This window comes from Tyto alba, unplaced genomic scaffold (assembly GCF_018691265.1).
Source record: "Tyto alba isolate M040663 unplaced genomic scaffold, T.alba_DEE_v4.0 Super-Scaffold_34, whole genome shotgun sequence".
NCBI lineage: Eukaryota > Metazoa > Chordata > Aves > Strigiformes > Tytonidae > Tyto > Tyto alba.
The window spans coordinates 1636815-1651736 of NW_024881309.1; the positions used below are offsets into that span (position 1 = coordinate 1636815).

The window sequence follows — 14922 nt, forward strand, 5'->3', positions numbered from 1 at the left end:
AGAGTTAGGTTTGGCTTCCTCTTAGTTAAGGCACAACTGCTCCATGCCTCACCAACTCAGCCTAGAAGCAAGCAGCTTTTTCATGCCTGAACACAACCTGTTCAGCTCCCTGACTGGTTCTTAACTACTTTGACATGACAGTATAAACTTAAACCTCTAACAAGTTTGTTTGCAAGCACAGATTATCCACTGAAAGTTAACCTTACCTGAGGTTGTGATGCCTTGGGCAGGATGGAAAAAAAAAACTTACACCCAGTTTTGTTTGTGGGCAGTGTGGTAAGTCTTGGCCTCTTTCCTCTTCACATATTCCCTGGAAAGACTGACCCCACCTTTCTGGGAGCAGGAAGGGTTTGTTGTGACACTAAAGGGCTGTTGCTGGAGGCACCTGGTGAGTTGGCACTAACCTGCATTCAGGGCTGCCCTGGAGGGGAGAGTGCTGGTAAAAGCGTGTGGGAAGGAAAGTTGAAGTTCAAGGACTCTGCACCAGAAACACACTAAGAGCTGAGACTCATTGAAATAAGGTTTATTGGGTTGTATCACTGATAAATACAAAATGGCTAAAGTGGTACTGTAATGGAGGTGGTAAATCTGAGACTCTCCACTGTTTTTGTATACAAAAAGTATAAACCACGTCTGACCCTTGCAAAATGGACAAATTTAGTCAAAACTAGCTGGATGCTAGAGTGGCTTCGCCTCTGCTCTATGAAACATCTACCACAGTCCACAAAGCCTTTCTAGGGGTGTGGTAGAGCAGAGCTGATGGACTGGATAAAGCAAATTAATCTCTGATTAAAATCATAAGCCTGCCTGTACCACACTTCAGCTACCACACAGGAGATTGGTACAAAACACTACAAAACGGATACGATGTGTTCAAGCTGAAATAGTTCTTAATGTTACCATCAAGCTTAAGTGGTGACAGGAGTAATCCTGTGTTCTTTACCTCACTGCATTTCCCCAGGACATGCACCTGAACCAGAAAAAAAAAATGCTATACATAGGAAACTGCATTCAAGTCTTTCTGTTGGACTTGACTATTTACAGAGAACTGGGATCTGTCCCACGCAAAGGTCCAGACCAGCTGCAATATTTAACTGTGTTCCAGAAACCCCCGTATGGCTGCTATAACTATCAGGTAGGCTGTTTCTGCCTGGGGGGAAAGGTTGGGGCTCTGTGGGGTTTGAAATAGAGAAAAAATAAAGAGACCATCTAGCAAAAATGAGTAAAAAAACAGCTTTGAGAGGGTTGCTTCGGACAAGTGTTTTTAAACTGCAGCTGGGATTAGTCCATGGGAGGGAAAAAAACCCTTTAAAAGCCTTGTCACTGCCCCAGTGCTGCTGGAAATGGAGGTGGTGAGAGCTGGGCAGAGCCAAACTGAGCTCAGTGCCTGCACTGGCTCCTAACCTGTTCCCTTCCCTTCCCCGAGGACCCAAAGGCAGCGGCGGGTGGGAAGAAACTTCTGTGGAGTCGAAATGCAGGCGGAGACCAAGCGGGGAGCTGCTGGATACAGGCTGGAAAGCACGGGTGGGTACGTGGCAGGGGACATGCTTGCTCTCCCCTCCCTGTTACCAGCCGCTTGCTGTTAAACCACGGGCGAATAACCAGGATTGAGGAGCTGAAGTGGGTGCAAAACCCCTTGCACAGGGGCTGGGCAGGCTGTTCCAGAGAGATAACGGCTTGAGAACATCTCGCTCCCCTCTGGAGGGAGAGAGAGGATGGAAAGAGAGGGCTCTTATCACCCCCCCTGGGGAGAGCTGTGGGTGAGGACGTGGGGATGGGCAACCAAACAGCTTTGCTGCAGCAACTGCTCTTATTTCCCAGCCAAAAGCGTGTCCTGCTGCCTGCAGAAACCATTCCCCATCCCCTGTGGAAACCAAGGCCCCCACTCCCAGCTCTGCTCTCCCACCACAGCCTGGCTGCTGTTGCCCTCAAGCTTCAACAACCTGAGCTGGTTTACCTCCTCGCACGCATCCAGCCTGGGCTGAGCGGAGCTGGGACCCCTCTGCACTGCCACGCCGCAAGAAGGGACGGGCGTCCTGCCCACACAAAGCCCAACGCACCATCCCCTTCACAAAAGAAGAATCACCAAGAGCCACTCTGTGATTTCAGGGGTTGGGGAGCAGGGAGGCACCCCCCACCCCCTTCTCAGCCATGCAAACCTCCTGCCCACCCCAAAAATCCCCCTCAAAAACATCACCCCAGCGCCTTCCCCATCAGCCATGCACTCATCCCGGCTGCCCCCACAGCCTTCACCCTTCAACTGCCCCAGCCCAGCAGCGGCTCAGGGGTAAGCAGAGGCCAAAATCGCCAATTCCACCTTTTCAGCCCCCATTTTGCCACCAACGGTGACGCCCTCACCTGGCAGAAAGGGAGAAAATTCAACAACGCGTTTAACTCGTGACGCTGAAAACTACCAGAGCAACGGACCCCTGGGGCCACAGTCTCCTTTGTCTCACATAGAAAAATAAGCCCAATTTGCCTTATATATATATATGAATATATAAATAGCTATATATATATATATATTTCAGAGGAAGTGCTGCGTGGGACTATAGCGTGGTCTCACTGCCCATGTCCCGAGGTGGTTTTTCGGTGTCAGTGTCCTCATAGTCCGACTCCATCTCTATCTTCACCTGGGGCACGGCGCAGATGGGGTTTCGGGAGTAGTTAAATGCAGGAGACGAAGGGCAAGAAATCTTCAGATGAAGCGTAATACTGAGGAGGAGAGAGGGCAGTGAGCACCTGGGCATGGGTACCCACATCCCAAAACCACCCCAGCACCGGGCTCTGGATGATGCTACTGCCACCTAGAATTCATAACAACATAGTATTTTGGGTTTAGTATGGAGAATCTGCAGAATTCACAGCTGCAGGTGGAGAACAATCCCAAGCTTTCAGGATTCAGATGTACATCCCAATCCTAAAAATCCCTGTGGCTGTTAACCAGCGGCGTTTTTTCTGCTTTAAACCCTCTCATGCCAGGCTCGGGATGTGTCATCCCACGCAGCCCTGCTGCCAACAACCCGATAGCTGGGGCCAGCAAACAAAACCACCCAAAATACAGAGGCCTGCTGTGAAAATATACTCTGCTATTTCAGAAAAGGCTGAGGATGGTGGCAAGCGGCTCAAGCGAGCGACGCTCAGCCAGGAGCATCGGCTGGTGACGCTGAAAATGTCTCCCATGGCGGGTCCTGGTGCCCTGGGGGAGCCTCTTCGGTGCCATTTACCTGCGATCCAGGTCTGAACTGTTCAGGGAGGAATCAGAACGCGAAGCTCCAGGTAGAGGACCTCTTTCCTGGGGGGGGGGACACGGAGGTGAAACATTTCCCAGGTGAGGAAGGAGCCCCCCCCCTCCAAAACCATTCACCCCCCCACACCAAACTGCCACCAGGTCCAGCATCCTCTGGACAGTGGGAGGAGGAGAAAAGCTCCCAGGAAATGCTGATTTTGGGGGTGATTAGAGAAAGAGAAAGGCCCCACCAGCCCCTGCTAGCAGCAGCTTGAGGACAGAGTCACTGAATTACCGTGTTAAAACTTGCTGGCATCATGACGCAACCTGGTGCCGAGCTTGAACAAACTCACAAAGATTTATTCTGCATTTTTTTGGTCATGGCTGGCTTTGCACCAGCTCACGTGTGATGCTTCGGGCAGAAGGTTGAGCCAAATTGAACACGTCTGTTCTTTTGCAGCTGGGATAATGCTACCACAAGTTCTGCATCCCCTGCTTCTGGGGGCTCAAAACCTTCCAAAATATATATATTTTTTAAAAATCCCCATCCGCATCAGCTCGGGGGGGAGGCCCAGAAGAGCCCTGGTTTCCCAGCCACCTGAAATACAGAATTATTAGCAGCATAATACAGGAAACTCTCCTCCCTGCTCCGGCGGGACGGATCCAGGCTGCGTCTTTTAGCATCTTTTTGGGTTAGGGCCATCAGCGGCCGAGCGGGTCCTGCTGCGGGGGGTTAGGAAGCGGTAGGGAATGCGAGAGAAGCTCCTGAGCTCTTTACTTACGGCTGAGGCAATGGGGTCCCCCGTTTCGGGGCTGCAATGGCAGGGGCTCCATGGGGATCTTAATGACTGAGGGAGGTGGGAACTGGGGAAAAAAGTGGGGAAATTCGGTGAAGGCAGTGCCTGGGTGGGCTCCAGGACCACCTGGAGCATGTAAGGGGACAAAAAACCTCTGGAGGTGGGTGCATCAGGAAGAGGAGGCTTTGCCTTCATCTTCTCAGCCCTTCTATCCCGGAAGGGTCTGCGGCAGGGGGACGCACGGGTTAATGATGCTTTGCCACTGTAGGATAGTGCTGTACACTCAGCCATGTTTTTCCCAAATGATTGCATTTTAGCTATGATTTTCCAGCTTTCAGGACACTTTGAGCATCCCCTGGAGCCTCTGGCCAGCCCCTAAGCATCACTTACAGCCCCTCGATCAGCCTGTCCTACATATGCAGTGAAACACCTTCATGAATTGGAGATCTTCAACCCAAATCCACCAGCCCGGAGGTTTTGGTGGGATCTTTCCCTCCCCGGCCAATCTGAGATGCCCCCACCGTCCACAGGAACCCCCCACCCACCCCACACCCACCTCCTCATCGCTGCTGCTGTCTCCTTTGTTGCCTTTTTTCTTCTTCTTCTTGTCATCCTCCTTCTTCTTCTTCTCAGGGATGATGTTGTCAATCCAGGCCAGGTCGTGTTGGGAGAAGACAAAATCCAGCAGCCGCCTCACCAGGATCAAGGCTAAAATCTGGGAGGGGAGAGGTGCAAGAGCAGGATCTGCAAGTGCATCTCTCACCCCCAGACCTGGGGACCACCATGGGACCAAGCCAAAATTTCCTTACATCTCAAAAAAGTCTTCTAAACGAGGCTGCGATAGCAGCCCAGGGGGTTGGCCTTACCATGATGGGGAAGATGATGGCAGCTACAGTGGATTTGAGGATCCAGAGGATGGACAGGCAGATGATCTGCACCAGCGTGAAGAGGTGGATGCGACGCAACGGCACGTGCCGGAGGAAGACGTAGTCGGGTTGGTGCTTGGCCGGCATGAGGAAGAGCTTGCAGCGGTCCCAAAACTGCGGTGGGATGAAGGCCAGAGTTAGCCCTTGGCCCCATTCCCTAGGTTGCCCAGATAAACCTCCTTTTAGTCCTCAAAATGGGGAATTTGGGGCTCTTTGTTGTTTCTCAGGGGATTTTGGATATCTGCCCTCCTATGCAGCTGGAAATGTTGGATGTGTGCAAATTTTGGAGTCAAAACCCCCCTTTTTGCCCTGGTGTAGGACCCCTTCATGGCCATTAAGGAGGAAGAGGAGGAGGAAGAGGAGTGCTTACCTGGATGCCGTTCAGAGATGCGACGCCCATGTACAGAAAGACACCGTATAGCACCGGCATGGGGATGTACTGGGAACATGGAAAAAACATGGCACTTACCCCAAGGAAGGTGGTAGCTCATTCTTGGGGACAGGGACCAACGCTGGGGACTGTGGTGGGGGGCAGAAATCCAGCTTTTTCTTCCCAGGTCCCCAGACATCTGCAGGGAGGGAGTAGGGATGGGGCAATGGGGATGTTTTACCTTCAGGATAGGGGCCAGGAAGACAGAAATCCCGGTCAGCACAAAGACAATGATGCCCGTCACTCTCTGCTCCCTGAAACAGTGAGAGAAGCAGGATGAGGCCACGCTGGCTGAGCCCACTGCCGCGTCTGGATTCCCTCTCACGCCCTGAGGAAGAGCACGGCCGAGCCTTCCTCACCTGACGCCCAGGAATTGAGGCTGCTCTCCCGGGGCGCTGGTCTCCGTCTCCATCTTCAAGCTGTCGATGTGGGCGATGGAGATGACGGTGGCTGCCACGTACCAGGGCAGCCCCATGAAGGAGCAGATGGCCATGAGGATGCCCACCCAGAAGAGGTCCAGGTGGTAGCCCGCTGCTTTCTGCAACACAGCACCCAGGGAGGGCCAGGGGGGGACAACGTGGCTCCTGAAGCTGTTCCTATATTCACCCCAGAGCCCAGCAAAGTGGGTTTTCCCCCCCTTGCTGCACCCCTTGAAGCATCCTGTGTCACCACAGTGCACCCTGCATCGCCTTGATGCACCCCACATCACCACTACGTACCCCGCACCACCCTGGCACAAACATCATTGCTCTGGTGCACCCCGCATCACGCCGATGCACCCCACGTTGCCATGGAGCACTCTGCATCACCATGGTGCACCCTGCATCACCCCGAAGCACCCAGTATCGCCATGAAGCACTCTGCAACACCCTGATGCACCCTGCATTGCCCTGGTGCACCCTGCATCACCCTCACGCACCCCACATTGCCACGGTGCACCCTGCCTCATCACCCCACATCATTCTGAAGCACCCTGCTTCACCCCACTTTGCCACGGTATACCCTGCATCTCCCACAGCGCACCCTGCAACCCCTCATCAACACTGCAGGGCACCCCACATTGCCCTAGTGCACCCCACATTGCCATGGTGCACCCCACATTGCCATGGTGCACCCTGCATCCCCCTGAAGCACCCCGCAACGCTCTCACACACTCTGCCTCACCCCCGCTGCACCCCACATTGCCACGCTGCACCCTAGGCCGTGCACCCCCCGTCACCCCGCTGCCTACAGCATCGGGAGAATTTAACACCCCAGAGGCTTTGTCACCCCAAAAATACAACTTGCAAAGGAAAGGGTGAGCCCCTGCTTCGCAGAGTGTGCCGAGCCAGGGTGAACCCCCCCCTGTGCCTTACAGCAGCACCCGATAAGCACCCCAAAAGCAGGTGCTCGCCGGGATGCAGGCGGTACCTGCCGCGATGCTGTGCCCCCGAGCCCCCGGCTCACCCGCAGCTTGTGTTCCTTCCTGTTGACGATGACGGCCGTGATCTGCTGGTCCATGAAGATGAGGATGGTGACGAGGAGGGCGGGCAGGGCGCTCGCCAGGTAAACCCACCAGGGGTTCTTCCCGAAGGGAAACACAAACCACCCTCGGTCCACACGGGTGGGCTGGGGGGGGAAGAGAGGGGGTTTGGACACCGCAGCTGAGCCCAGGCATAGGTCAGAGAGGGGGGAAAGCTCATTTTGGGAAGCTTCACATCATCCCTGAATCCCCTCACCTCCGAGCATCGTCCCATCCCCAAATCCCACCACCATGCATCGGTACTCAAACCACTCCCAGCATCCACATGCCTCAGCCCCACATTTTCCCCAGATGTTCACTGGGACTCCCCACATCCCTGACAGTGATACCCTGGATGGGGGAAGAGACATTTTCAGCAATGTTTCCAGAAAGGGATTTTATTGCTTTTTTTTTTTTTTTTACCTTAAAATCAGTAGGCACTTGGAGCTTTGGGGTGTTGAGTCCAAAAAGCAAATCCAGCCCCACAAACATTAGTATGGACACAAAGATAGAGAAATCGCTAATAAGTTTACGCAGCTGCCAGGAGTAAGAGAAAGAGAAAAGGCGGGGTGGGGTGGGAAACAACAAAAAAAGGAAGGAAAAAAAAGTCACAGAATTAGAATATTCCACCCAAAAAGACAAAGTAGCTTTTAAGAAGGTGCCTGGACACCACAGGAGCCGCGAATTTTTTCCCCAAAAGCAGTGAGGAGCTGGAAAGAGAGCACGGGCAGGGGGGTGAGGGGTCCCCCCCCGGTGCAGCCGAACCTTGATGATAGTGGGGATATGGAGCTTAGGGGTGTCCAGTCCGAAACAGGCGTCCACTCCGCAGAAAAGCAGGATGGAGAAGACATTGGAAAAATCAGCAATGAAAGCCCTGACCTGGAGGCAAGATGGGGAAACGAGGGTGGAAAGGGTAATTAATGGGATGGGAAGGTTAATTAACGGGATGGAGAGGTTTGCTCCCACTTTGGCATCCTTCCCTGGGGCTTTCCAGCTCTGCTTGCCCATGGATAACTCAGGTATAACCCAGAAAATGCAGATTTTTTTTCCCCTTTGCATCGCAAGGTGATGAGTTATTCATCATGCAAGAGTCAAAACAGCAGCTAAAAGCTTGGGGGGGATTCTCCTAATTGCTACTAGCATCTCCTAGAAATATAGATTTATTTTCCTGGAGCTCTTTGCATCCAGCAAAGAGACCGGCAGCTCCCATATTTCCTATCTTTTGGAAAAGAGGATGGTAAAACCCAGTGCTTTCCTTACCTTGGTGGGGAAATAGCGGCTGAATTTGAATTTTTTCAGGGTCAAGGTCGTGGAGTAGGTCCCAAAGAAGAGGATGAAGGACATAAGGGCCAGGTCAGGCACAAATTTACAGGATTTCCCTACAAGGCTGCCGCCGTATTTGAGACATTCCTTCTTACTCAGCTGAGTCCAGTCCAGAGCTGTTAGGTTAATAGCATTGTACTGGGGAGAAACCCCCCCAAAAAAAGCAAAATTAGCATTTTAAGTAACTGCATCATGCAAGGAGAAGAGTATTGCCCGGCCAAGAAAGCAAAATCATCATTTTGTGCAACTGCAGCATTCAAGGAAAGGGGTATTTCCCAGTCAAAAAAAGCAAAATCAACATTTTTTAGCAACTGTAGCATGGAAGGAAAGGGATATTTCCTGATCAAAAAAAGCAAAATTAGAGGTTTAAGTAATTGCAGTGTACAAGGAAAGGAGTATTTCCCAGGGCTGCTGTCACTAGGAGCCCCATACCCACAGGAAAACCTTGGAGCTGCTATTAATTTGGGCAAAATAGTGGGGATTTGGTGTTGCTGAGCCCAACCGTGAACCCAAATCAATGCAAATCCCACATTTCCCTTGCTCTGAGCTGGCACGCGTCACTCCCTGGATGCAGAAGTCCCTCGGATTTGCCCTCCCTTGTCCCAAATTTCCCGTTGGGATGAGCAAACCCGCTTACCAGAGAAGAGTTAGTGGTGTTTGGTGTCACTGGAGCTGAAGCATTGAACAAGGTCGCGTTGGCTGCGGGAAAGGAGTTTGTTATTGAGGTTTTTGGCTAATATCGAGGTTTCGGTATTAAAAGCAGCCGGGCTTCGCCCAGAGAGGCACGGCTCAGCCAGGCCGGCGTAAAAGCAAACATGGGGTCAAGCACATCCTCCGAGAGCCGCACAGGGATCAGCACCCCAAAGGCGGACAAGGATTTGGGGAGAAAACCCCCCATTTCTAACCCCGCAGCGACTTCTCCCTGATTAATCCCACGTGCCGGCAGAGAACACAGCTTCTCCTTTAGCAGATTCTCCCTCCGGAGCTGGTGACTGCCTGGGGGGAGTATTTTTAGGACTTTCCAGCTCCTAAAATTTTTAGGATTTTCCTGGGCAAGCCGCTGGTAGCAGAGTTGAGCATCCAGACACCCGCATCTTAAAACCACGGGGGCAGAAGACTGGAAAAGCAGCCTGTTATTTTTGGGCAGGTGGCACCCAATCGTGCCCAATTTGCCTTTTTTTTTTTTTTTCTTAAATATTTCAGGCGTGTTTTGGTGTCTTACCGAAAAAAAACATCCTTTCTAGCCCCCGGCACCTTCTCCTCCAGTGCAAAAAGTGGCTCTTCGGGTGACGCAGCTCCATGGTTTCAGGAGCACCCACACTTTCTACAGGTGCCCCTAAGCGGGGTCCGGGGCCACTCTTTCCCCTTTTTTCCCCTCTGGTCCATCCTCTTCCTGCACCAAGCGGGAATTTCAGCTGCCCCCACCTGCTGCCTCCATCCCCAGCGCCGAGGATTAATGAAGGAGAAGCGATTGCTGGGTTAGAAGCAGAGACCCAGGGGCTGCAGAAACTGGGCTCTGGGAAACAGCGCTGGCAAACCCATAATTCAAAACAATATTTTATTTTTCTTTTCCTCCATAACCCCTTTTTTTTTTTTTTTTTTTTTTTCAGAAACCAGACTTATTTGTGGTCTTTACAATTTAAAGGGTAGCATACCACTGGTGATATTTTAAGAGAGGACCCCTAAGGGCTCTATCTAAACCCTTTTATCAGAACATAGAGTAAAATACATGGAAAAAAATAACAACAAAATCCCCATGGGGGAAGAGTATCAAATATTAAAATAGTTTTAATATTTAGAAGGTGATACTCACTTGAGATTGAAATCGGCCCAAATTGATGTGTGCAGCAGAGACAAATATGGTACAAATCAGTTATAATGATCAAAAATCAGAACTAATTTTAAAAAACTTAAAAAAAAAGGATGTAGGGGGGAATAAATATGATTTCTCAATATCTAGAGGAATGGAAAATCCAATGCAGACACCACTGCCTTGGGTGCTCAGGACAGCGAGGGTGAGGAATGGGTCTGGGTTGCAAAGTGGCTCAAGGTTTTTGGGGTGCAAATGCCTCTCAGCCACCTGGGGTTTGCTCATGATGGGGCGCTCGGGAAAGGGGGAGACTTCCCTGGAGGCTAAAGGCTTCGCCTTCCTCCTGCAATAAGCCACGGTGGTGGGTGCTGCCGGGCAGACGCCAGCACACATGGATGGATGGATGGATGGATGGATGGATGGATGGATGGATGGATGGATGGATGGATGGATGGATGGATGGATGGATGGATGGATGGATGGATGGATGGATAGATGGATGGATGGATGGATGGACGGACGGACGGACGGACGGATGGAGGTGGTCACGGTCCCGTTAGGGATATTTCAGCCCCCGGGGATTGCATCAGGCATCAGGCTTTGCTTTTCTGCAGGTCAAATTTGGGAGGGGTTTGGTTTGGGAAGGATTGCGTCATCTCCGGGTGCTCCCCACTGCGCACAGGGCTTTCAAAACCCAACGGGATCGGGTCACTCAGTGTGTGGTTGGTAAACAGAAATGGAGGAAAAATACAAAATTAAACCAAATAAATGTTATTTCCATGGCGGCAGGTAAGATCTCTTCTTGCAATGACAGATGCATGGGAACGCGTTGTGTGGCTGGTCTTGGGTGCTTTTACTACTGGGGAGAGCTTCACCATCACACCTCTCTGACTTCTCTGTCTGCAGCCGATACTCCCCATCATTCTTAGAATTTAGACGGTTTAAATAAATTCAGCTCATCTGAGAGCAGGCGGTCACCGCCGTTAGCCCAAAGTGAAGATCTCTCCTCCTTTCCAGGTGGCCACGGGAGCGTCCAAGCTGCACGATTCAGACCAGGGATCATCTGGTACATCCATCCAAGAGCAAAACCAGGGAAGCCACCAAAAGAATGTCTCAGGCTCAGAGCCTGATGGCCTCTCCTTTTGAAAAGGAGTAAGAAAGAGGAGAAAAAACAGCCCAAGGAGGTTTCCATACTCAACTGGGACGTCCTGGGGTGCCCCAGACACTGGAGAGGACAAAACTCCGCAGGTGTATTTTCTGGAGAATAAGCTTCCATCGGCATCAGGCTGGAATGAATGACCTAAAATGTCCTTATTTTTCCATATTTCCTTTTTATCCATCCAGGTTTGGCTTCTCCAGGCTGAGGTCCTGGCTCTCTGCCATTCTGGCACCGACGCGTTCATCCATGGGGGACAAGGCTCTACTTCCATCTTGCCCAAAATCACCCTCAGAGGAGGAGGATGAGGTCTCTCCACTCCACGCTGACCAGGTAGCTGCCTCCTTCCATGTCCCCGGCCAATGATCCAGTGGGATTTATCTGCAGTAGGACCCTCCCACCCCCTTCATCTTCCCCATCCAGTGCCGAAAAAGATGTGTACTCACCTGGGTCAGGAGCAATGCACTCGCACTTGTACATGGTCACATAGTCCGGCTTGAAGTCTGAATTGATGGGATAGTACTTAAAGGCTCCAATCATCTTCTTGATGGCATCGTAGATGAAGATGAAGCTGATGAGGGTGGAGAAGCCTTCCTCTGTGAAGCGAGTGATGTACTTTATAATGAAGCTGGCGTCGGTGGCCACCAGGATAAGGCACTGTAGGGCAGAGTGCAAGCCGATCCAGAGGCGAAACTCCATGTAGTCGATGCCATTGCCTCTGAAAGTGGGGACAAGGTGAGAACAGCCCCATGAGAGCATGCCAAGGGCTGGAGGGCTGCTCCCATCCTGGTATGGAGGGGTTCTGGTTCCCCCCGGAATCGCCCAGCACCTACTTGCTGAAGTCGAAGAGCAGCTTCTCGAAGATGAGGATGGGGCCGGTGCTGCTCAGGATGATGAGCGGCTGCCCAGCAAAGAGGCAAAACATGGAGCCTGCCATTGCTGTGCCAAGGAAGCTCTCCATGACGCCCTGGGGATGGATCAAACCCAACATTATGGTGATGCCGTGCGACATTACAACCCCACAGATACCCCAGATGGAGATGGGAATTAAGGACCTCTGCTTGGACCCATATAGGATGGTTGGGAACATGTGCCCTTGCTCCTGGCATTGCCATTGAGATGGGTTTTCCCATTCTGCTGGTATTTCAGGGCTGTCGGTCCCACTTGGCAATGAATTTCCATCCCCAGCATTAAAGCTTGGCATGGCACAAGGAAGCAAAACCCACCCCTTCCCATCCCATCCCACCCCACCTCACCCCATCCCATCCCTGCTTGGCAAAGTGACCCCCGCCTCCTTGGACTCAACCTGGTAGTTGTCCGTAGCATCCCCAAGCAAGCCTCCAAACGTAATGGCGTTGGTGATGCAGCCCAGGTAGATGAACAAGATGGCAGAGATGGACTGGATATGAAAGCCTTCATAGAAGTCACTCGGGAACCAGGGCAGCTTCCTCTTGATATCCAAATAGAGGCCACCGCAAAATCTGGGGAGACACCACCAAGGACCAGATGCATGTGCCTTCCACCAAAATAGATACAGTGTTGGCTGTGCCCGAAAGGATTTCAGCCCTCCATGCCCCCAGGAGACCATGGGGTGAGCCAGTAGGAGATGTTGATGGGTGCTGGGGTGCTGCTCACCTGCCAGTCCAAGCGAGCTCTTCCCCAATTTCGTGAGCTTCGGGCATCTCCTCATCGTCGCTGCCTCCTCCACCGCCCCCGGCGCCCGCCCCACCAGCCATGCCGTTCATCTGCCCCACTTCATTCAGCGAGAAAACTGATTTCCTGTGGGAGAGAGCCACCAGCATTGGCCATGGTACCTGTCCTACCAAGCTAGTCCTCATGCAGGGACCACAACCAAGGCCATGGTGTAGTTCTCCACCTGCACTAGAGCTTGAGTTTTGGGGTGAATTTGGAAAGATCAAGAGCTGGATTTGCTCAACCCAGGGGGTAATGCAGATTTTGCAGAGTGGAAACAGCTCTGAGCTGATCTGGGGGCAAAGGCTGCTGAAAAAACAGCATTTCTGGAACATTTGCAAAGATTCTTTCGAGGGATAAAGGCATGCAAAGCTGCTGTCCTCCTCCAGCATCTCCAAATCAGGAGAGATGGGGACGGCCACAGGGCTGGGGCCGGCCCCACGTCTCCCACCCACCTCTTCTCAGCTGAGGGCACTTTTTTGGGTGGCTCAATCCTAATATTGGGGTCCCACTCGCCAGGCGGCAGGACGATGACTTCATCCAGAAACTCATCTATGCCGGCGATCAGGTCTTCTCTATCTCGGGCTTTGTAGGCAACGTCACTGAAAAGCTGAGGGTTGAGAGAGGGGAGATGTCAGCCTGGGAACAGCATCCAGCACGCACATGTCCCACGTCATTATGGGATTTTAAAGCTCATTCTTTTGGGTGACGGGATGAAAATTGCTTTTTCTTCTCAGTTCTGAGCAAGGGGATTCCCGGTGAGGGCCGGCTGTTGCATCTACTCACATCATCCACCATGAGAGTCGCGATGGCTCTGCCGATCTCATTGTAAGATTTAGCTTTTCCCGCGGGACCAAGGAGAATAAAGAGGAACCTGGGAAGGGAAAGGCTCTGTGTTGACAACCTTAGATCACCGGCATCCATGTCGTGAGATCACTCGGTGCTTTGGGCCCGAAGGAATTGTGCTCACCTGGTGGGGACGGGCACCTCCGTCACCCCTCCCAGCATCGTTGCCTGGAGGAGCCGCACAAAAGCCACGAAGGGCTTCTCCAGGAACTCCACTTCTCCCACCAGCACGTTGGAGGCCTCTGCATCCTTGGGGATCTTCTTGATGAACTTATTCTTCAGCTGTTGGAAAGATGAGGGTGGGTAAGGAAGCAATTGCTGAAATTTGGCTTTTCCCGCTCTTTACCACATCCCAAACGCAAAAGCTGAAGCCACAGGCTCAAACCTCATGATCTCTGATGGTCCCAGGACTCCCAGAAGTGGGGAGAACCATATCCAAGAACAAACCAGCAAGAATCCAAAAAGCTGAATTTCTTCGTTATTCAAAATGATCACTAAACCCAAGATTAACTTGAAATCACACGCTCTGGGCTCCCTAACGCAATGTGTAACTGGGCGGTTTGCAAAAGGTGATTTGCAGCTCTGGGGTCTACACAAGGAAAACCCCGTGCAATCCCCCTGCAGAAAATCTGAGCAAAAAATACAGACCCTGGAGCAAACCAGCATGCATTTTTGCAAATCTGTTTGCAGCCCTGCAGGCCTAGGCTCCCCGAGACCCTCTACGATGCAGAAACACTGCTCAGCGCCATGCATGGGGGATGTTTTTGTACCTCACTCCACCCCAGCCACATCCTTGGAGCAGGAACAAATAATGGAAGTCGGAAACCTCATTCACGGATTTATTCTGCTGGTCTCTTCTCCCCTGCAGCTCTTTCATTATTAGTCTAAAAGAGTTCAATACCAACCCAGGCAGGGTGTTATTATAATCTATATGCCAGCATGAGGGGAGGCATGTGAGCTGGGCAGCAAGATCTCCCCTTTCTAATCTTTTAAACCCAAATGGAAAAAAAAAAAAAAAAAAGTAAAAGAAACTCCTCCAATGCAGCTTGGAATAAGCAAGAGCAGGAGTTAACAGTGACCACTAAGCTTAGTGTAACACTTAAAAAGTCCCTTTGTAGTGGGCCTAATAGGGCGATTAAACCTAAATGCTTTGCATATTTTGGGATTAACCCTCCGCACCCCACTGGTGGAGGCTGATATTTGGGGTTCATT

The 14922-nt window shown here is 51.8% G+C and overlaps 1 protein-coding gene across 14 annotated transcripts in view; it reads right to left on the reverse strand.

The window, feature by feature from the left end:
• Positions 1–502: 502 nt before the first annotated feature.
• The window catches only part of SLC4A5 (solute carrier family 4 member 5), a 30554-nt gene continuing 16134 nt past the window's right edge, over positions 503–14922 (reverse strand). For 3 of the 14 annotated variants that reach the window (XM_032985165.2, XM_032985176.2, XM_032985175.2), the window contains 19 exons: positions 13835–13992; positions 13651–13738; positions 13320–13474; positions 12808–12951; positions 12479–12653; positions 12006–12139; positions 11619–11890; positions 8844–8905; positions 8144–8344; positions 7649–7762; positions 7307–7420; positions 6829–6990; positions 5742–5920; positions 5564–5636; positions 5323–5391; positions 4893–5066; positions 4583–4741; positions 3228–3295; positions 503–2715 (listed from right to left, as the gene is read on the reverse strand). In XM_032985165.2, the coding sequence (XP_032841056.2) occupies positions 2550–2715; positions 3228–3295; positions 4583–4741; positions 4893–5066; positions 5323–5391; positions 5564–5636; positions 5742–5920; positions 6829–6990; positions 7307–7420; positions 7649–7762; positions 8144–8344; positions 8844–8905; positions 11619–11890; positions 12006–12139; positions 12479–12653; positions 12808–12951; positions 13320–13474; positions 13651–13738; positions 13835–13992 (2667 nt within the window). In that variant the 3' untranslated portion in view covers positions 503–2549. Of the gene's footprint in view, positions 2716–3227; positions 3296–4011; positions 4094–4582; positions 4742–4892; positions 5067–5322; positions 5392–5563; positions 5637–5741; positions 5973–6828; positions 6991–7306; positions 7421–7648; positions 7763–8143; positions 8345–8843; positions 8906–11618; positions 11891–12005; positions 12140–12478; positions 12654–12807; positions 12952–13319; positions 13475–13650; positions 13739–13834; positions 13993–14922 lie in introns of those variants that run through there. The other 11 variants (XM_032985171.2, XM_032985166.2, XM_032985174.2 and 8 more) reach the window with 11 other exon arrangements.